This window comes from Tachyglossus aculeatus, chromosome 6 (assembly GCF_015852505.1).
Source record: "Tachyglossus aculeatus isolate mTacAcu1 chromosome 6, mTacAcu1.pri, whole genome shotgun sequence".
Taxonomy (NCBI): domain Eukaryota; kingdom Metazoa; phylum Chordata; class Mammalia; order Monotremata; family Tachyglossidae; genus Tachyglossus; species Tachyglossus aculeatus.
Window position 1 is genome coordinate 34,393,922 of NC_052071.1, and position 21,484 is coordinate 34,415,405.

Consider the following 21,484-nt stretch of genomic DNA (forward strand, 5'->3'; position numbering starts at 1 on the left):
AACATCGCAGGGCATTGCACCCAATAAGTGCTCAATAAATGCTACTGCTACTAGCGCTACTACTACTTCTAATAATAACAATAGTAATAATAATAATAATGGTATTTGTTAAACATTTAACTATGTGACAGGCACTGTACTAAGCACTGAGGTTGGACTCACAAGTAAATGGGGTTGGACTCATCCCATGTGGGGCTCACAATCTCAATCCCCATTTTACAGGTGAGGTAACTGAGGCCCAGAGAAGTGAAGTGACTTACTCAAGGTCACACACTGTCAAGTCTGAAATGTGTTGCAGGGACTGGATGCAACCTCATTAACTTGTGTCTACCCCAGTGCTTATAACAGTGCTTGAAACCTAGGAAGTGCTTAACAAATACCATAAAAAAGATTTGGACTCGAGTTCGCTGTGGAAAATTAAAGCGCAGGAAGAAGGTGCTCTTTATAGAAAGCGCTTAACAAATACTATTATTATTATTATTATTAAAAATGCCATGCACACCTACCCCAGGAGCCTTGGTTTGAGTGGAGCAACTCTGCCCCCTCGTGGTCCACTGAGCAAAGGCCACAAGCTTCATCCCAATCAATCAATCGTATTTATTGAGCGCTTATTGTGTGCAGAGCACTGTACTAAGCGCTTGGGAAGTACAAGTTGGCAACATATAGAGACAGTCCCTACCCAACAGTGGGCTTACAGTCTAAAAGGGGGAGACAGAGAACAAAACCAAACATACTAACAAAATAAAATAAATAGAATAGATATGTCCAAGTAAAATAAATAAATAAGTATGGTGGCAGCTTCCGAAACACTTAAAGGTCTTAGGAAAGTCAGAACCCGCCTAGGTAATTACTAAGTGCAGTGCTAAAAATGTTAGTGACATGTTGCTCCCGAATCACTACTTGGCTGGATATTACGAAAAATCTTACAGCTGGGGTTCCTGGACAGAACTGGAGCTGCCTCGGCAAAATCACCATGCAATACTGCGGCGCAGGCTGGATGTCCTAATAATAACAATGATAATAAGACAATTGTGGTATTTGTTGAGGGCTTACTGTTTGCCAAATAATAAGCGCTGGGGTAGATACAATAATTAAAAAATATTGAGGCTCACGTAGTTGACGGGCTGCCGGATTATCTTAAAAACAAATTTCCATAGTAAAGAAAACATTCACGTCAGGTTTGAAGCAATGATAACCCAAAGAGCTAACAAGCCCATTCCCCAAAATCATCATCATCATCAATCGTATTTATTGTGTAGAGCACAATCTATCAATCTATGTGTAGAGCACTGTACTAAGCGCTTGGGAAGTACAAATTGGCAACATATAGAGACAGTCCCTACCCAACAGTGGGCTCACAGTCTACAGGGGAAAATCATTCAACAATTACAGATATGTACATATGTGACAGAACAGAGCTTAGCACAGTCATCCGATTACTATGTGTTAATGTACCAAATGTACCCAATGTACCCAAAATGTACCATGCACCACCGACATCTTTGTTGGTGTGTGTGTGTGTGTGTGTGTGTGTGTGTGTGTGTGTGTGTGTGTGTGTGTGTGTGTGTGAATGCTTCACTGGCAAGCCCCCTAAAATAAAAACCCAAAACAACATAGAGAGCTGGGGAATTATAAATATACCTTAATTACATAAATAATACTAGGTCAAAATTGAAACTCACAACTGAGGAAGATATATTTCAACTCTAATTGCTGAGCAGTGTTAATGACCCTTTTTTTGTTCTGACACCTGCCTCCCTCTCTGCATCATCAGGGCCTGTTGACTGCAGGGGCTTTAATAATAATAATAATCAATCAATCAATCAATCATATTTATTGAGCGCTTACTGTGTGCAGAGCACTGTACTAAGCGCTTGGAAAGTACAAGTTGGCAACATATAGAGACGGTCCCTACCCAACAGTGGGCTCACAGTCTAGAAGGGGGAGACAGAGAACAAAACCAAACATATTAACAAAATAAAATAAATAGAATAGATATGTACAACTAAAATAGAGTAATAAATATGTACAAACATATATAAATATATACCGTGGGGATGGGAAGGAGGTAAGGCGGGAGGGACGGAGAGGGGGAGGAGGGGGAGAGGAAGGACTGTGGCATTTGTTAAGCACTTACAATGTGCCAGGCACTGTACTAAGTGCTGGGATAGGTAAAAGTAAATCGGGTTAGACACAGTCCCTGTCCCACTTGGGGCTCACAGTCTTATTCCACATTTTACAGATGAGGTAACTGAAGCACAGAGAAGTAAAGTGACTTGCCCAAGGCCACACAGCAGACAAATGCCGGAGCTGGGATTAGACCCCAGGTCCTTCCAACTCCCAGGCCCATGCTCCACCTACTAGGCCACACTGCTTCTCGTGTGGTGCAGTGAGAAGCAGCATGGCATAGAGGACAGAGTACGGGCCCAGGAGTCAGAAGGTCACGGGTTCTAATCCCAGCTCTGCCACTTGTCTGCTGTGTGGCCTTAGGCAAGTCACTTCACTTCTATGGGCCTCACTTAAATCATCTGTAAAATAGGGATTGAGACTGTGAGCCCCATATGGGACAGGGACTGTGTCCAACCCAATTTGCTTGTAACCACCCCAGAGCTTCGTGCAGTGCCGGATACATAGTAGGCACTTAACAAGTACCATATTTTTTATTATTATTATTATTATTATTTAGGGACTGCTGACCTGTGCCTTGCCCCCTACCTTCCCGGAGCCCCATGACTTGAGCCATCACTGCACCAAGTGGCAACTGGGCACCTTCTGACCCTCCGAACATGGCCACCACACTGGGCCATGCATGCCCAACGTCAGAGAGGGCAATGCTGACTTACAGTCCCAGCTGCTGGCCCTCCCCGCTCCCCCTGACACTGTGCTTATACAGAGACCAATCTGAATTTCTCCAGTTCATCATTATCAGTGATATTTACTGAACACTTAGCATGGTGCTCTGCACGCAGTAAGCACTTGGGAGAGTACAATATAAAAGAATTGGTAAATATGTTCCCTGCCCATGAGCTTACAGTCTAGAGGGAATGACATTAATGTAAATAACAAATGTAACAAGAGATGAGGATGGAGAGAAAATCAAATATCCAAATGTCACAGATCTAAGTGCACAGACATATAGGTGGGAGAGCCCTGTCGACCCCCGGCCCACGTCCCGTCGACCCCCGGCCCACGTCCCGTCGACCCCCGGCCCACGTCATCCCCCAGGCCTGGAATGCCCTCCCTCTGCCCATCTGCCAAGCTAGCTCTCTTCCTCCCTTCAAAGCCCTACTGAGAGCTCACCTCCTCCAGGAAGCCTTCCCAGACTGAGCCCCTTTCTTCCTCTCCCCTCTCCATCCCCCATCTTACCTCTTCCCTTCCCCACAGCACCTGTATATATGTATATATGTTTGTACGTATTTATTACTCTATTTATTTATTTATTTATTTTACTTGTACATATCTATTCTATTTATTTTATTTTGATTAATATGTTTGGTTTTGTTCTCTGTCTCCCCCTTCTAGACTGTGAGCCCACTGTTGGGTAGGGATTGTCTCTATATGTTGCCAACTTGTACTTCCCAAGCACTTAGTACAGTGCTCTGCACACAGTAAGTGCTCAATAAATACTATTGATTGATTGATTGAGAGGGAGCTGGGTAGGCCTCTTGGAGGACATGTGACATTAATAAGGCTTGAAGTTAGGGAGAGTGGCGGTCTGGCGTGGGAGGGAAAAGGGTCGGCAGCCAGATAGACAAGATCGAGGCACAGTGAGTAAACTGGCATTGGAGGAGCAAAGTGTGCGGGCTGGGTTGAAGTAGAAGATCAGAGAGGTAAGGGAGGAGGGCGCAAGCTGAGTGAGTGCTTTAAAGTCAATGGTAAGGAGTTTCTGTTTGATGTGGAGGTGGGTGGGAAGTTCTTGAGGAGTGGGGAGACATCGACTGAAGTTTTTTTTAAAAAAATGATCTGTGCAGCAGAGTGAAGTAGGGACTGGAATGGGGAAAGACAGGAGCAGGAAGGTCAGCAAGGAGGCAGATGCAGTAGTCAAGGCAGGATAGGATAGTCCAAGAAGGGGATAGTTTCTTTTAAGTGACTTGGCCTTAGGTGTGGGCTGATCATTCGTGCTCCGAGCTTCTCCACACAGCCTCAAGCCCCCAGCTGCTCGCCCTTTCTTCCCCAGAACAGAGTGGAGCTCTCAAAGGTGCCTTCACAGCATTTACCTGAACCCAAAATCACTTCTGGCTTGCCCTTCTCCAGGTCTTCTTCCTCTGTCTGGGCCCCTCTCCCCACCCATCACTCTCTCCTACTGCCATGCCAAGCCCCACTTCCCTCTCAACACCCTCCACCACCTCATTTCTGTCCTTAGCTTCCCCATCCACCTTCCTCCTCCCACCCCACACCCTTCTTCCACAATTCCTCCAGGAATTGGGCATTTCTGCATCACTGAAGATTTGGGTCCTGATCCCACTCCCCCATAGCACTCGTCTCTATAGTTTATTATTGCTTCCCCCAACTTGCAATTGATTTTAGTGTCTGTGCCCCCTGTTAGGGTGTAAGCTCCTTGAGGTAGAGATCATGTCTACTATACTGAACTCTCCCCAGTTCTTAGTACAGTGCTCTGCACAGAGTAAGTGCTCAATAAATACTATTAAATACTATTAATAAATTGATTCATTCCACTGTGGCCTGGAATCCCAGCTCCTTCATTCCCTTTCATCTTTAACCTGTTTCTAGACCAGACCTCACCACCTCCAGACTTAGCTCTTACATAATCAATCAATGGTATTTATTATCATTATTATGATACAAATAATTGTATTTGTTAAGCACTTACAATGTGTCAGGCACTGTACTAGCACTAGGATGGATTCAAGCAAATTCATTCGGACACAGTCCCTGTCCCACACGGGGCTCACAATCTCAATCCCCATTTTACAGATGAGGTAGCTGAGGCACAGAGAAGTGAAGTGACTTGTCCAAGGTCACACAGCAGCAGACAAGCGGCCAAGCCAGGATTAGAACCCATGACCTTTAAGGGCCATGCTCTAACCACTACGCCATGCTGCTTTTTATTTGCAGAGCACTGTACTTAGTGCATGGAAGAGTATAACAGAATTAGCAAACACATTCCCTGCCCATAACGAGTTTACAGTCTACGCTTTCTCCCCCTCTTACGGTGGGCATCCAGCATGGCTGTTCTGGACCTTCTACTCTTCTCACACTCCGCTCACTCAGGGAGCTCATCTGCCCACATGGAGCCAGCTCCGCTCTCCCTTCTCTGTCTGCACATGGCTCCCAAATCTCTCTCTCTAGCTCTGACCGCTCACCTGACCTGCAATCCCACATCTTCTCTTGCCTCCTGGATGGCCTGACTTGGATGACCTGCCAGCAGCACCTCGAACTCAATATGTCCAAACCCAAACTACTCAGCTTTTCCTCTAATTCTACTCTTCTTCCTGACTTTCCCATCTCAGTCGATAACACCTGCAACATCCCTTTCCTAGAAGCCCACAACCTCCGTGTCCCCTTTGACTCCTCGCTGTCTTTCTACCCAGCATCTTTCCTGTTCTTCCTACCCAGCATCCCCTGGCACATAGTAAGCACTACCCAAGTACCACAATTATTATTAATTATTTTTATTATCCCCTGGATCCATCCCTTCCTCTCTACCCAAATAGCTACCACCCTGATACAAGCTCTGGTTCTCTCATGGCTAGGTTGTTGGAACAGCTTCCTCGATGGTCTCAGCCTCTGGCCTTGCTCCCCACTTACCTCTTGCTGCTGCGGATCATCTCCTTGAAGTGTTTCGACCCACTTCTCTCCTCAAAACCTACTCTGGAATCAAACAAAAGCTCATCACAATTGGTTTTGAGGTTCTCTTCCAACTCTACTCTCTTGACCTATCAGTTTTCTTCCCCCACATTGCTCTATTTGTTCTCTTGATTCCACCCAAGCCAACCTTCTCTCACTCCTGACTCTCCCATCTTTGCCCATCACTCAACCTTGGAACTGCCTCTCTCCCCAAACCCAAAAGACCACACCTCTGTTGGATTCAAAGCTCTTCTAAAACCCCATCTCCTCCAGCAAATCTTCCCCAATTAATTACCAGTACCTTACATTTTCTAAACCCACCATTCTCTAGCAATACTGAACTAATTTATACTCATCCTGAGCACTTTTATATATGCACGAATACCCCAGATTACAGCACCCCTTTTCCATGATACACACAACCTGAAGGTAGAACCTGAAGGGTTTGCGTCTCCCAAGCGCACAGTGTACTACCCATCACACAGTAGGTCCTCAATTGATACGATCAACTGATTGAAAAGCCTCTAGGTTTCTATATTGAGTCTTTATCACCTGAAAGTAGCCTTACTGCCTGCTATCTATTTTGAACTCCAAAGAGTTTCTAAAATTCAATTTACACCTCTCAAAAAACGTGGTAGTTCTTTTCAGGAAGATTATATCCTGGTTGCATAACAACCTTCATTCAAATTCTAATGTCCAAACTGAGCTTTCACTTCTTCTTTTAGAGCTACCTTACTCTGCCAACAAATAATTTCCGGAGTAAACAGACTTCTCAAAGGTCTGTTTGCAGCAATCTGAATAATTTATTAGAAGGACAGATTGCTTTAGAGCCCAAACCCTAAATGACTTGATGAACCTTTTCTGAGCTGACATCTTTATCAGGTGACGTGAGCAAACTCACTAGTTAGCTGCTGTCCAACTTGTGCTGTGTTTCAGTGCTGAAATGTATTTTGCTTTTTCGAATTCCATAGGACTTTGTTTCTGATAACATTCTCCCTGAGAATCATACAGCTCCTATATGATTAATGGCCACCTCAGCCCATCCCACCTGCTGAATTGTGTAAGCTCTGCGGGACCCTGCCGCCATGCCATCGAGGTGACGACTCCTTGAGCCTCACATGACTTCTAGAAAACCCTAACAGCTGCTGTGTCCTAAGTCACTTGCCCTCTTTCACTAGCCATTAAGACTCCTACTCTCCCTACCTCTCAGATTGTGAGATGCCATGCAGTACAGGTGTCTCAGTACATAAGCCCTGACTTATGTACCCGGGGGCACAGTAAGGTGCTTAATACTTTATGTAGCTAAAGTTGCACAGACTAAAGGAGGACGCACCCTCCGTTCCTCCGCCACTAACCTCCTCACTGTGCCTTGTTCTCGCCTGTCCTGCTGTTGACCCCTGGCCCACGACCCTCTTTTAGACTGTGAGCCCACTGCTGGGTAGGGAATGTCTCTATATGTTGCCAATTTGTACTTCCCAAGTGCTTAGTACAGTGCTCTGCACATAGTAAGCGCTCAATAAATACAATTGATGATGATGATGATGACCCTCCCTTGGCCTGGAAAACCCTCCCTCCACGCATCTGCCAAACTAGCTCTCTTCCTCCCTCCAAAGCCCCACTGAAAGCTCATCTCCTCCAGGAGGCCTTCCCAGACTGAGCCCCCTTTTTCCTTTCCTCCTCCCCATCGCCCCTTCTGCCCTACCTCCTTCCCCTCCCCACAGCACCTGGCTATACTTGTACAGGTTTATTATTTATTTTACTTGTACACATTTACTACTCTATTTTGTTAATGATGTGCATATAGCTATAATTCTATTTATTCTGACAGTTTTGACACCTGTCTACGTGTTTTCTTTTGTTGTCTGTCTCCCCCTTTTAGACTGGGGGCCCGTTGTTGGTTAGGGACCGTCTCTATGTTGCCGACTTGTACTTCCCAAGTGCTCAGTACAGTGCTCTGCACACAGTAAGTGCTCAATAAATACGATTGAATGAATGAATGAATAAAGGACACCACCAAGGACCTGGTCTCTCTCCCTTCTGTTTATTCCCACACCGCTCCGCACCAGCCTCGCGGGTGGGGTCCTTGGCCCTTCATTTCTTGCTGGCCTTCACCGCAGACTTGGTCACTTTGCCCGCGGTGGTGGCCTTCTTCTCCACCGACTTAATGCCCCCCACGGCCACGGTCTGCCGCATGTCCCGCACCGCGAAGCGGCCTGCAACGAAACGCGTGGGGATGGGCAAGTCGCCGGTCAGGCCGCCAGGGGGCGAGAGACACGCACCGCCCCCGGCCGCCAGGGGGCGAGACACGCACCGGCCACCAGGGGGCGAGACACGCACCGCACCCGGCCATCAGAGGCCAAGAGACACACCCCGCCCCCGGGAGCCAGGGGGCGAGAGACACGCACCGCCCCCGACCTCCAGGGGGCGAGAGACACAACCCGCCCCCGGCCACCAGGGGGCGAGACACGCACCGCCCCCCGCAGCCACGGGGCGAGAGACACGCACCACCCCCCGGCCGCCAGGGGGCGAGACACGCACCGCCCCCCGCAGTCACGAGGCGAGGCACGCACCACCCCAGGCCGCCAGGGGGCGAGACACACGCCCCGCCCCCGGCAGCCAGGGGGCGAGACACGCACCGCACCCGGCCGCCAGGGGGCGAGAGACACGCACCACCCCCGGCCGCCAGGGGGCGAGACACACACTGCCACCCGCAGCCACTGGGCGAGAGACACGCACCACCCCCGGCCGCCACGGGGCGAGAGACACACACCTCCCCCGCCCGCCAGGGGGCGAGAGACACGCCCCGCCCCCGGCAGCCAGGGGGCGAGACACGCACCGCACCCGGCCGCCAGGGGGCGAGAGACACGCACCACCCCCGGCCGCCAGGGGCGAGACACGCACTGCCCGCCGCAGCCAAGGGGCGAGAGACACGCACCACCCCCAGCCGCCAGGGGGCGAGACACGCACCGCCCCCCGCAGCCACGGGGGCGAGAGACACGCCCCGTCCCCGGCCGCCAGGGGGCGAGAGACACGCACCACCCCCCGGCCGCCAGGGGGCGAGACACGCACCGCCCCCCGCAGTCACGAGGCGAGGCACGCACCACCCCAGGCCGCCAGGGGGCGAGACACACGCCCCGCCCCCGGCAGCCAGGGGGCGAGACACGCACCGCACCCGGCCGCCAGGGGGCGAGAGACACGCACCACCCCCGGCCGCCAGGGGGCGAGACACACACTGCCACCCGCAGCCACTGGGCGAGAGACACGCACCACCCCCGGCCGCCACGGGGCGAGAGACACACACCTCCCCCGCCCGCCAGGGGGCGAGAGACACGCCCCGCCCCCGGCAGCCAGGGGGCGAGACACGCACCGCACCCGGCCGCCAGGGGGCGAGAGACACGCACCACCCCCGGCCGCCAGGGGCGAGACACGCACTGCCCGCCGCAGCCAAGGGGCGAGAGACACGCACCACCCCCAGCCGCCAGGGGGCGAGACACGCACCGCCCCCCGCAGCCACGGGGGCGAGAGACACGCCCCGTCCCCGGCCGCCAGGGGGCGAGAGACACGCACCACCCCCGGCCGCCAGGGGGCGAGACACGCACCGCCCCCCGCAGTCACGAGGCGAGGCACGCACCACCCCAGGCCGCCAGGGGGCGAGACACACGCCCCGCCCCCGGCAGCCAGGGGGCGAGACACGCACCGCACCCGGCCGCCAGGGGGCGAGAACACGCACCGCCCCCGGCCGCCAGGGGGCGAGACACACACTGCCACCCGCAGCCACTAGGCGAGAGACACGCACCACCCCCGGCCGCCACGGGGCGAGAGACACACACCACCCCCGCCCGCCAGGGGGCGAGAGACACGCCCCGCCCCCGGCAGCCAGGGGGCGAGCCACGCACCGCACCCGGCCGCCAGGGGGCGAGAGACACGCACCACCCCCGGCCGCCAGGGGCGAGACACGCACTGCCCGCCGCAGCCAAGGGGCGAGAGACACGCACCACCCCCAGCCGCCAGGGGGCGAGACACGCACCGCCCCCCGCAGCCACGGGGGCGAGAGACACGCCCCGTCCCCGGCCGCCAGGGGGCGAGACACGCACCACCCCCGGCCGCCAGGGGGCGAGAGACACACCCCCGGCCGCCAAGGGGCGAGACACACACCCCATTCATTCATTCATTCATTCATTCATTCAATCGTATTTATTGAGTGTTTACTGTGTTCAGGGCACTGTACTAAGAGCTTGGCGCCACCAAATAGAGATGGGCTCACACACACCCTCCCCAGCATCCCCGGCCTTCAGAGGGCGAGGGACACTCACACACACACCACCCCAGCCCCGCCCGGCGACTCACCTAGAGGAGGGAACTCGGCAAAGGTCTCCACGCTCATGGCCTTGCCGGGCACTATGTGCACCAGGGCGGCGTCCCCGGACTTGAGCGCCTTGGGGTTGTCCTCCAGCTTCTTGCCCGAGCGGCGGTCGATCCTCTCCTTGAGCTCGGCGAACTTGCAGGCGATGTGGGCGGTGTGGCAGTCCAGCACCGGGGCATAGCCGGCCTGGATCTGTCCCGGGTGGTTCAGGATGATCACCTGGGCACGCGAGGTAAAGGGCGGTGAGGGGGAACCCGGGGCGGCCCGCCCCGTCAGGGCGCCTCGAGTCCGCACGCCCGGGCACGTGCCTGGGCTAGTCCCGGGGGTTGCGCATGCGCCCGGAGGCCTCTCGCCCACCGCCCCCCTCCCGTCTCCGCGTGCGCATGCGCCTGTGCCCGCCCGGCCGCCCACCTGGGCCAAGAAGCTGCCCGCTTCCATGGGGGGGGTCGTTCTTGCTGTCGCCGGCCCCGTTCCCGCGGCGGATGGCCTTCACCTCCCTTCAAGGCCCTGCTGAGAGCTCACCTCCTCCAGGAGGCCTTCCCAGACTGAGCCCCTTCCTTCCTCTCCCCCTCTTCCCCCCATCTTACCTCCTTCCCTTCCCCACAGCACCTGTATATATGTATATATGGTTGTACATATTTATTACTCTATTTATTTATTTATTTTACTTGTACATTTCTATCCTATTTATTTTATTTTGTTGGTATGTTTGGTTCTGTTCTCTGTCTCCCCCTTTTAGACTGTGAGCCCACTGTTGGGTAGGGACTGTCTCTATGTGTTGCCAATTTGTACTTCCCAAGCGCTTAGTACAGTGCTCTGCACATAGTAAGCGCTCAATAAATACGATTGATTGATTGATTGATTGATTCACCGACACGTTCTTCACGTTGAAGCCCACGTTGTCCCCAGGCAGTGCCTCGGCCAGGGCCTCGTGGTGCATCTCCACCGACCCCCCCCCCGCCTTTTAGACTGTGAGCCCACTGTTGGGTAGGGACTGTCTCTATATGTTGCCAACTTGGACTTCCCAAGCACTTAGTACAGTGCTCTGTAGACAGTAAGCGCTCAATAAATACGATTGACTGATTGATTGATTGATTGACTTGACCTCCGTGGTGACGTTGCTGGGCGCAAAGGTGACCACCACGCCCGCCTTCAGGCAGCCCGTCTCCACCCGGCCCACGGGCACGGTGCCGATGCCTGGTACCAGGATGGGCACAGGCCCCGCTCAGCCCGAGCTCCGGCTCGTGGTGCCCCCTGCCCTGCCCTCCCCCAACTTTCCCATCAGTGTAGGCAGCACCACCATCCTCCCTGTCTCACAAGTTGGCAAACCTGGCATCAATCCTCGACTCATCTGTCTCATTCAACCCACATACTCCATCTGTCACCAAACCCCACACGTTCCACCATCGCCTTCCTTTCATCTCCACAGTTATATATTTTGATGTCTCTTTTCCCCTCCAGACTGTAAGCTCGTTGTTGGCAGGGAATCAACCCTCTATCAACTACCAACTCTGTTATACAGTACTCTCCCAAAGGGCTTAGTACAGCGTGGCTCAGTGGCGAGAGCACGGGCTTTGGAGTCAGAGGTCATGGGTTCAAATCCCAGCTCTGCCAATTGTCAGCTGTGTGACTTTGGGCAAGTCACTTAACTTCTCTGTACCTCAGTGACCTCATCTGGAAAATGGGGATGAAGACTGTGAGCCCCATGTGGGACAACCTGATCACCCTGTAACCTCCCCAGTGCTTAGAACAGTGCTTTGCACATAGTAGGTGCTTAATAAATACCATCATTATTATTATTACAGTGCCCTGCACCCAGAATGCTCAATAAATACAATTTATTGATTGATCAATTGTTCACTCACCGCCAATCTTGTAGACGTCCTGGAGCGGCAGGCGCAGGGACTTCTTGATGGGGTGGGACGGGGGGATGATGGCGTAGAGCGCTTCGAGCAGGGTAACGCCACTGCTGTTGCTCTCCTTCCTCTCCACCTTCCAGCCCTCGAACCAGGGCCAGGGCATCTGTGGGGCCGAGCAGGTCAGTCAGCCGTGGGCAGCGAGTCCCGCCTCCCCCTCCATCCCCCCTCCTCCGAGATGCCCCCCGGGCTGCCACTCACGTGGGCGCTGGCCTTCAGCATGTTGTCCCCGTGCCAGCCCGAGATGGGCACGAAGGCCACGGCGGTGGGATTGTAGCCGATCTTCTTGATGTAGGCGCTCACTTCCTTGGAGATCTCCTGGAAGCGCCGGGCGCTGTAGGGGGGCTCGGTGGAGTCCATCTTGTTGACACCCACGATGAGCTGCTTCACACCCAGGGTGTAGGCCAGCAGGGCGTGCTCCCGGGTCTGCCCGTTGCTGGAGATGCCGGCTTCAAACTCGCCCACACCGCCGGCCACGATGAGCACCGTGCAGTCCGCCTGGGGGTCAGGGGAGACCGGGGTGACCGGCCGGACACAGCCCACCACCGCTGCCGCTTCCCTCATCTCTCTCCTGCCCTCCTCTTTCTCCTCCATCTCCCTCATGTCCTCCTCCCTCTCCCACATCTCCCTCCTGCCCTCCTCCCTCTTCCATCTTCTTCATCTCCCTCATCTCCGTCCAACTTCCTCACCTCCCTACTCCATCTCAACTCCCTCCTGCCCTCTTTCTCCTCCACCTCCCTCATCTCCCTCCTCCATGTCATCTCCCTCCTCCATCTCACCTCCCTCCTCCATCTCATCTCCCTCCTCCCTCTCCATGTCCTCCTCCCTCTTCATCATCCTCCTCCATCTTCCTCATGTCCTCTTCCCTCTCCCTCATCTCCCTCCTGCCCCCCTCCGTTACTTCCTTATCTCCCTTCTCCCTCTCCCTTATCTCCCTTCTCCATCTCATCTCTCCTGCCCTCCTCCTCCTCCTCCTCCATCACTTCCCTCATGTTGTCCCCCCTCCTCCCCCACAGCCGGGGGCCTGACCTGGGAGGTTCCGGTGATCATGTCCTTTTAGACTGTGAGCCCACTGTTGGGTAGGGACTGTATATGTTGCCAATTTGTACTTCCCAAGCGCTTAGTACAGTGCTCTGCACATAGTAAGCGCTCAATAAATACGATTGATGATGACGATGATGTCTTTGATGAAGTTGCGGTGTCCGGGCACGTCGATGATGGTGATGTAGTAGCGGCTTGTCTCGAACTTCCACAGGGAGATGTCGATGGTGAGGCTGCGCTCCCGCTCCACCTTCAGCTTGTCCAGTACCCAGGCATACTTGAAGGAGCCCTTGCCCATCCGCGACTGGAGGAGGCTGGAGGAGCCCAACAGCACCCGGGACCCAGGCAACAGGCCGCCCCCAGCCTCAGCCCTGACCCCCGACCCTAGCTCCACCTCAGCCGCCTCCTTCTCGAACTTCTCGATGGTCTGCTTGTCGATGCCCCCCCACTTGTAAATGAGGTGGCCAGTGGTGGTCGACTTACCCGAGTCCACATGGCCGAAGACCACAATGTTGATGTGGGTCTTCTCCTTGCCCATGGTGTCCTGCGGGGTTGGGCGGGGGGAGAAGAGGGGCAGCACTCAGAGACCCCACATGGGACCCCCTGGAGACCCCGGCCCGGCCCGGCCCTGCCACTCCTCACCTCAGAAGCAGAGCGGGGACAATCAGTCCGGAGGCTCGGCTTCAAGACGTTCCTGCTGCTCGCCGACCGGTGGTCGCCCTGGCCCCACCGGGTGGGTCAGACAAGGTGCTGAGGGGGACTGTAAACACGTCGCCATTCCTGCATTCGGCTACTGGAGCCCCCAGACAGGCTGCTAAACTGCCACCTCAAGGATAACCACTTCTGCCACGAAGCCTTCTGTGATGCCACTCACACGTACCATATGGGTTTGATTCTGTTGTTTGTATTCATGCTTTGGCCCTCATCTAATTGTAAGTTCCGCTCCTTCAGTTAATATGAGTTCTTTGAGCCAAAAGGCCTCATCTTCCTCAGCTAGAAATCCACCCCCCATTTCCTGTTCTGATCCAAAAACAGTTCTGCAGAGGTCACTTGTCAGCTGTGTGACTTTGAGCCAGTCACTTGACTTCTCTGTGCCTCAGTTACCTCATCTGTAAAATGGGGATTCAGACTGTGAGCCCCACGTGGGATAACCTGATTACTTTGTATCTCCCCCAGTGCTTAGAACAGTGCTCGGCACATTGTAATAATAATAATAATAATAACGGCATTTATTAAGTGCTATGTGCCAAGCACTGTTCTAGACGCTGGGGAGGTTACAAGGTGATCAGGTTGTCCCTCGGGGGGCTCACAGTCTTAATCCCCGTTTTACAGATGAGGTAACTGAGGCACAGAGAAGTGACTTGCCCAAAGTCACACAGCTGCCAATTGGTGGAGCTGGGGTTTGAACCCATGACCTCTGACTCCAAAGCCCAAGCTCTTTCCACTGAGCCACGCTGCTTCTGTAGTAAGCACTTAACAAATGCCATCATTATTGTTTTTATTATTATTAATATTTCATCAACTTGAATCTTACTCTCCCTAGCTCTTATTCAGGTCCCAGCCACCTTCTGCCTGGATTTCTGCAGCTACCATGCTTCCTGCCAGCTCAGTCCTAGGATCCTGCCTCAATAATTACTGAATTACAGTCTTTTAGACTGTGAGCCCACTGTTGGGTAGGGACTGTATATGTTGCCAACTTGTACTTCCCAAGCACTTAGTACAGTGCTCTGCACACAGTAAGCACTCAATAAATACAATTGATTGATTGATTGACTGAATGGGTGGACATTTCTTTTGTTTGTCCACATGTTCTGTATTGGTCTTGAACTGATCTAATGATCTGTTTCTATGTGTGTGTCTGTATTTGTCCCATCTCTCCCATTTGACAGTGGTCTCCTTGGGACAGGAAAGCACATCCTCCCCCAGCTGACCCCAGAAGTCCATGGATAATTGAAATTGGGTAGAAAAATATTCAGGTTTCCTAACTTTTCCTCAGTAGATTCCTTTGATGACACAACTACTCTCCATTAGGAATATTTAAAGTGAATCTGATCTTTCACTTCATAAATGTACCATAATAATAATAATGATGGTATTTGTTAAGCGCTTACTATGTGCAAAGCACTGTTCTAAGCACTGGGGGGGGGGGTACCAGGTGATCAGGTTGTCCCATGTGGGGCTCACAGTCTTAATCTCCATTACCAAGATCTTCAGGTCATCAGACCAAACTTGCCACAAAACACTAAAAACTCATTCTATTCAGATACTATATTTTAACTACTTAAGATCCAGGAAACTGATACAGGAATTATTTTATCTTTTGCTCATTTATCCACAACTGCTTTCTGAGGACTTATAAAAGTAATTGTTATATGATGTAGAACATACAAGCTGAAAACTGCCCTCACAATTTTTTTCTAATGTAATAAGGATCTTAGAATGGACAAAATGGCTTTGCAAGTCAACCTTTGCCTTGTCTTGGCATCAAAATTATTTGAGGAACTAAAACAACATGTTAGGAGCACCTCGTCATCCTGAAAGTTGGGAATTCACATAGAAAATTTCCATCACATCCAAATACAAACATGACTCCTCCTTTGCCATGTCACAAAAGAAGCATTCTGAGATGTAGTACCACTGTTGGAAAGAGTGAATGGTAACGATAGGTCAACCATCCTGGCTTAAAATAAATTGGAGGAAGGGGAGTCTCACTAGCTTTTTTTTTCCATTTCCTCTCCTTTTCCACAATTCCTAAGGTATCAGGATCTGACGTAGGAAGTCAAGCTTACAAATGAACTTAAATTTGAATGGTTGCTCTAATACTTCATTAAAACACTCCAAATAGAAATTCTTCTGGGGGGAAAAAAGTATCATCATAACAGCCAAGGATTTGAACTGAACATTTCTGTGGGGATGAAGTGGAAAGGGGAGGAGGTTTGGTTTCACACGTATCTCAAGCAGACACATATCCTCCGAAGTCCTCAGTTTCCTGTGGTAGTCATCAGTCTGAGTTGCTTTCTGCGGTTATGAATCTGAGAGTCTCCTTGTTAGATGCAGCACATACGTGGGAGTTGGCCATAACATAAACAGTATCTTAAAAGCCCAGACAAAGCCTGGAAAATCTAATTAGCCAACTTGGGTCCACACAAGGTCTTTTATTTTTCAGTCACCCTGAAATTTCAGGGGCACTAGCTTGGCAAAAACCACTCTCTGGAGCAAACAGACTAGGGACAGAGGACATCATTGAAGAATTGGTCTCTCCTGAAATATCATTTTTTTGCATGGATTTTAGACTATAAACTTTCATGAACCTAAAGATTATTTAGAGAAACTGTTTTTCTGATAGATGGCTTTGAAGATTTCAAATACATTGCTGCAACTTTAAATTCAATTTTTTATCTTCATCTCCCACTTTCTTCTGCATCACCCTGACGATCCCTTTGCTCTTACCCCAGCTCCCAGCCCCACAGCACTTTATATATCTGTAATTTTACTTATATTGATGTCTTTCTCCCCACCTCTAGACTGTGAGCTCATTATGGGCAGGGATTTTCACTGTTTATTGTTGTATTGTACTTCCCAAGTGCTTAGTACAGTGCTCTGCACATAGTAAGCACTTAATACTGCTGATTGAATGAATGAATGTATTTTCTTCTTTCTGTGAAAGAGCAGCACATAATCAGATTTGTGTTCCATGGAAGGCAAGGGACTGCATTGCTCCTTTAGCAGCATAACTGCAGCAGAAAATTGGAAGGTAGCTGGGCACTGAAGGGAAAGTGGGAAATTCTGTTGGGAGTCCCCTGAGGCTGGAGAATGTGAAGAAATCTTGTCCAGAAAACTTCTGCAGCAGCAGAGGGATAAGTTGGTCCACTTCTCTTTTCCCTTTTTTTTATGGTATTCGTTATGTGCTATATGTACTCTACTAAGTGCTGGGGTAGATACAAGCTAGTCAGGTTGGATGCAGCCCATGTCCCATATGGTGCTCACAATCTTAATCCCCATTTTACAGGTGAGGTAACTGAGGCACAGAGAAACGATGTGACTTGCCCAAGATGTCACAGCAGACAAGTGGCAGAGGCGGGAATTAGAACCCAGGTCCACCTGACTCCGAGGCCCGTGCTCTATCCACTAGGCCATGCTGCTTCTCTGGTTCACTCCCTCATTTTTCTGACCTTCCTATCATTGTTTTATGGTGGATCAGTCAAGCTCATTCTCAGCTGAGGGACTCAGTTCTTCCCAGGCTGAAGTGCTTCCCTGGTAGGAAGTTTGGCGTCCCAGCAAGGGTGATGCCGCTTAGTGCTGGGATCAGCAGCTCTTGCAATAGGTGCCCGGAGGTGACCAGAGAAGCCACCCTGCTTGGGACACCACTGTCTTGTGCCCTAGCCCTAGGGGAACAAGCAAGAGAGCCAGAAAAGCACTTTTCAGAGGGAAAGGGGGAGAGAAGGCGAGTTAGGTTCGTGAATACGACCTTTTTGGGGTTGGCTGCAAAGCAATAGTAGAACAGTGCTTCTAGTGCTTAGAACAGTGCTTTGCACATAGTAAGTGCTTAATAAGTGCCATTATTAGTATAGTATAATATTAATCATCATCATAATAGTGCTATTTGTTATATACTTACTATTTGCCAAGCCTTGGGATAGATACAATCCTTTCAGTTCACAGTCTAAGGGGGACGGAAAACAGGTAGGAGGGAAAACAGGTATTAAATCCCCAATTTACAGATGAGAAAACCGAAGCACAGAAAAGCCCAAGGACAGGACAGGTAACTGGTGAAGCCGGGATTAGGACCTGGGTCCCCTGACTTCGAGGCTCATGTTCTTTGCATCAGGCCACCTGCTCCTTAAGGCAGATGCACCAAGATTGAGCTGTGGGAAAAGATGTGGTTACTTCTCCTGTTCAAGATATAAAAAAAATCCCCATCTTGAACGAGTTATTTCCGATCAACCTAATGATGGCTTCCAGCATCATGGCTGCTGCCTGCACATCCCTCTTGAGTGTCTGAGGGTACATCAGCCCAGATAGTTCTCTTTTCTGATTCCTCTTTTTGATATGGTTCTCAAAGTTTTTCTTGGATTTCTTTCCATGCAATTGCTGCTTCTGCCTGATTACTTCCTCCCCTGTGTGCCAAGTTTGCATTCAATCACATTTATTGAGAGCTTGGGAGAGTGCAAAACAACAATAAACAGTGACAATCCCTGCTCACAATGAGCTCACAGTCTAGGTTTCCTCCACTGAGGAGCTTGCTCAGTGTTGCAACTCATGTTTTATGATTAAAAAAAATGTCACTAACTTTAGGCAAAGGTAATGGGGGTGACCCTCTAATGCTCCCCCTCCCAAGGCATTTTGGGCAGATGGTCAGTTCAACATCAAGGAAAAGTCAGATTTCTCCATCCCTTCAGATCAAACCCTGCCTTAAAGCATTGTCCCACTTTTTCTTATTACCATCCTGTAAATCCAGATACAACCCTGGACACCTCCATGTCCAGGATTTTAATTTTCAACACTCAACCTCCCATTGCTTTGGCTCCCGTCACTGAGTTCTTGTTCACGGGGCCCTGGGAGGAGACTCCAAAGGCTCTGAAACAATTAGAGGAGCAGGAAGTCAGAGATTCCCCTACAGAAACACTCTGGGCTTGAGGGGGACTTCCATCGGGTACAGATTTCCACAGAATGGTATATTTGACATTATGCTATGCTGTTTGTCCAACAAAATGCATGTGACGTCTCATGCATTTGGGTCTGGGGTCTGTGACAGCCACCCTACCTGCAGCTCCCAAGAACGTGTAAAGCAGAAACAGGATAATAGGAGCCTGGGGGTTGCCATTTGTTATGGGTTCCTCTAGACTATAAGGTCTTTGCAGTCAAAGAACATGTGTCTGCCAACTCTGCTATATTGTACTCTCCCAAAGTGCTAAGTACAGTGCACTGAACACAGTAAGCACTCAATAACTCCAAGTGATTGATCTTCATCTGATTAATGTAGATTTGAATTCATTCAATTGTACTGATTGAGCGCTTACTTTGTGCAAAGCACCACACAAAGCTCTTGGGAGAGTATAATATAACAACACATTCCTGTCCACAACGAGCTTCCCTCTACCCACCGCTAAGCGACCCAAAATAATGAAGCAACAATCTTCGTGAGGTAAATACAATCCACATTTATTCTACTCACACTTTCAACAATCAGGCGTTACAAAATTACCCCAAATTAAAAGGAGCAAGATCGCGTAACAAAAATGTATTTAAAAAAATAAAAATAACTGTTGTACTTACTGCCCCGACTCAGCAATACCTGATACATTCTTTGTTTTTAAACAAAATGAGAATTAATGTTCTAAGAACAGGTTATCCAATCACCTGGGGGAGAAAGTCCATGAAAATAAGTCACACAACTGGCTTTCCAGAGGGAGATGGATTTCCGAGTCTTGGAATTTCCTCCCTCAGACATCACCACCTAAGGACCCCTTGCAGCCAGTTAGCAGATGGTGCCCATCCAGAGTGGGGTTAACTGGGGAAACAGCCCCAGGCCCAGCCACTGGGTCCCACACCAGAACTGTGGGTACCTACTGCCACGGGGGACAGGACCACTGCTCATCCAAGCCTGAGCCTCCGGGCAATGACAGATCTTCAAAGTCCTGCTCACTGGGCAGGGCAGGGCCTCTTAGGACCCGGGCTCAGGGATGCCACTGGGAGAGGCGGGAGACGACAGCACTTCCCCTGTGATTCTTGTCACTTTAGGAAACAGGGGAAGAGATATTGGAGGAGGACACCCACTCTTTCAACAGTCCATGGCCACTCCACCCCGAGCTGGGCACCATTAGTTGCCAGAGGCTCCACATTCTTTAGAGACCGTCCCGGCTCTGTGCCTGATCGGCTTTTGGATGAGACAAGGCACTCCCCTTACCGCTAACAATTGGAATGAAGAACCTCTGAGGTCAACTTCAAGGGCGAAAGAAGATGGAGTAGGCACTGTGTTTTCTACATAGCAGATATTCAAATTCGTCACGATGGAGAGAAACCAACCAGCAGACTAGTTAGACAATATTTACAAAACATTTACACTTACATGTGAAAATATTGAGACACAAGAAGGATGGGCAGTTTTTCCTCAGGCACAAAATCACCCCAACCCTCAGAGGGCTAAGGGACAGCGTGGGGGATAGGGAAGTGGCAGGGGGCAGGGGCGGGATGACCAGTGAAGCACTTTTGTGCCCTCCAGGTGGGCTAGTTCTTTTCCCACTGGGGAAAGGAAATCATAAAGGGGTAGGGGAAGAGGGAAGAGCTGACAGGCAGAGGCCAGGGGGAGAAAAAGGATGGTGGGGCTGGGAGGGGGGAGAAAAGCTGTTCTGGATTAGGCCACAAGGATCTCCCATGCCACCACCTCAGTTGCTTCAGCACCTGTTGTCCTGTCATAGAGGTTTGGAAGTTGCCACAGAGGGCAATTTCTCCTGGCTCTGCTGGACTAAAATGAGCTTCCAGCTGAAAAGCCGCAGCAGCTCAACGGTCCACGGCGGCGTCTCACTGGAGCTCCACCACAGCTTTTCACTGGCATCATCAATCATATTTATTGAGCACTCACTGTGTGCAGAGCGCTGCCCTAAGCACTTAAACGAGAGGATCCCCAAGGATGATCCACTCCCTGCAAGACTGGATTACTGGGCCACTAAAAAATAGCACTGATTCTCCTTACTCAGCAGAAGCGTTCATTAGAGGAGGAATTGAGAGGCCTTCTGGTTCCTCTCTCCTCTTCACCACCACAGCCGCCACCTCCTCCAGGTAGGGCTGAATTTTGAAGCATCCCAGAAAAAGGATTTTCTTTCTCCTTGGTAACACACATCGACCCGTGATCCTTTGGTCTTTCATCTGTTTGTAGCTGGGGCTACCCAAGCGAGCAGCCGCATAATTCCAGGGGTCAGGTCTCCCGGGCGGTGGAGGACTGGCTATTTTTACTGTGAGGGCATTGCCTTCTTTCCTTCTCTCCAGAGAGCCTGGGGCCTAGAGCTGTGGAGCGGGAGCTTGTTAGCTTTGAAATCCATTTCATATGAGCTGCCTGTTCCAACAAGTTGGTCCAATATTTTAGTTTACGCTCAACCATCTTCAAGATGACCAGAGAAGAATGGAAGAAAGCTCCACATTTGTCACTTGGAAGGTCAAAATTAGTTATTTCCGCTATGAAGATGTTTTCTGATTTTCTATCAACACGACAGAATCAGTCTCTTCTTTCATTTGCTTTTCGTGAATGTCATACTTCCTCCAGTGCTGCGGGGTGGGGAAAGGGGGGGATAAATTATTCCAAGACATGTTCTTTCCCTGGGAATTCCCATCCAAAACCTATTTTTAGATTTGCGTGCGT

The 21,484-nt window shown here is 50.8% G+C and overlaps 1 protein-coding gene and 1 pseudogene across 1 annotated transcript in view; both read right to left on the reverse strand.

The window, feature by feature from the left end:
- Nucleotides 1-7,844: 7,844 nt before the first annotated feature.
- On the reverse strand, nucleotides 7,845-13,672 carry LOC119929729 (annotated as a pseudogene).
- A 5,596-nt stretch (nucleotides 13,673-19,268) lies between these two features.
- IL13RA1 (interleukin 13 receptor subunit alpha 1) overlaps nucleotides 19,269-21,484 on the reverse strand; it is a 44,161-nt gene continuing 41,945 nt past the window's right edge. The window contains exon 11 of the mRNA XM_038748243.1: nucleotides 19,269-21,390. Coding sequence (XP_038604171.1) covers nucleotides 21,301-21,390 — 90 coding nt within the window. The 3' untranslated portion in view covers nucleotides 19,269-21,300. The remainder of the gene's footprint in view (nucleotides 21,391-21,484) is intronic.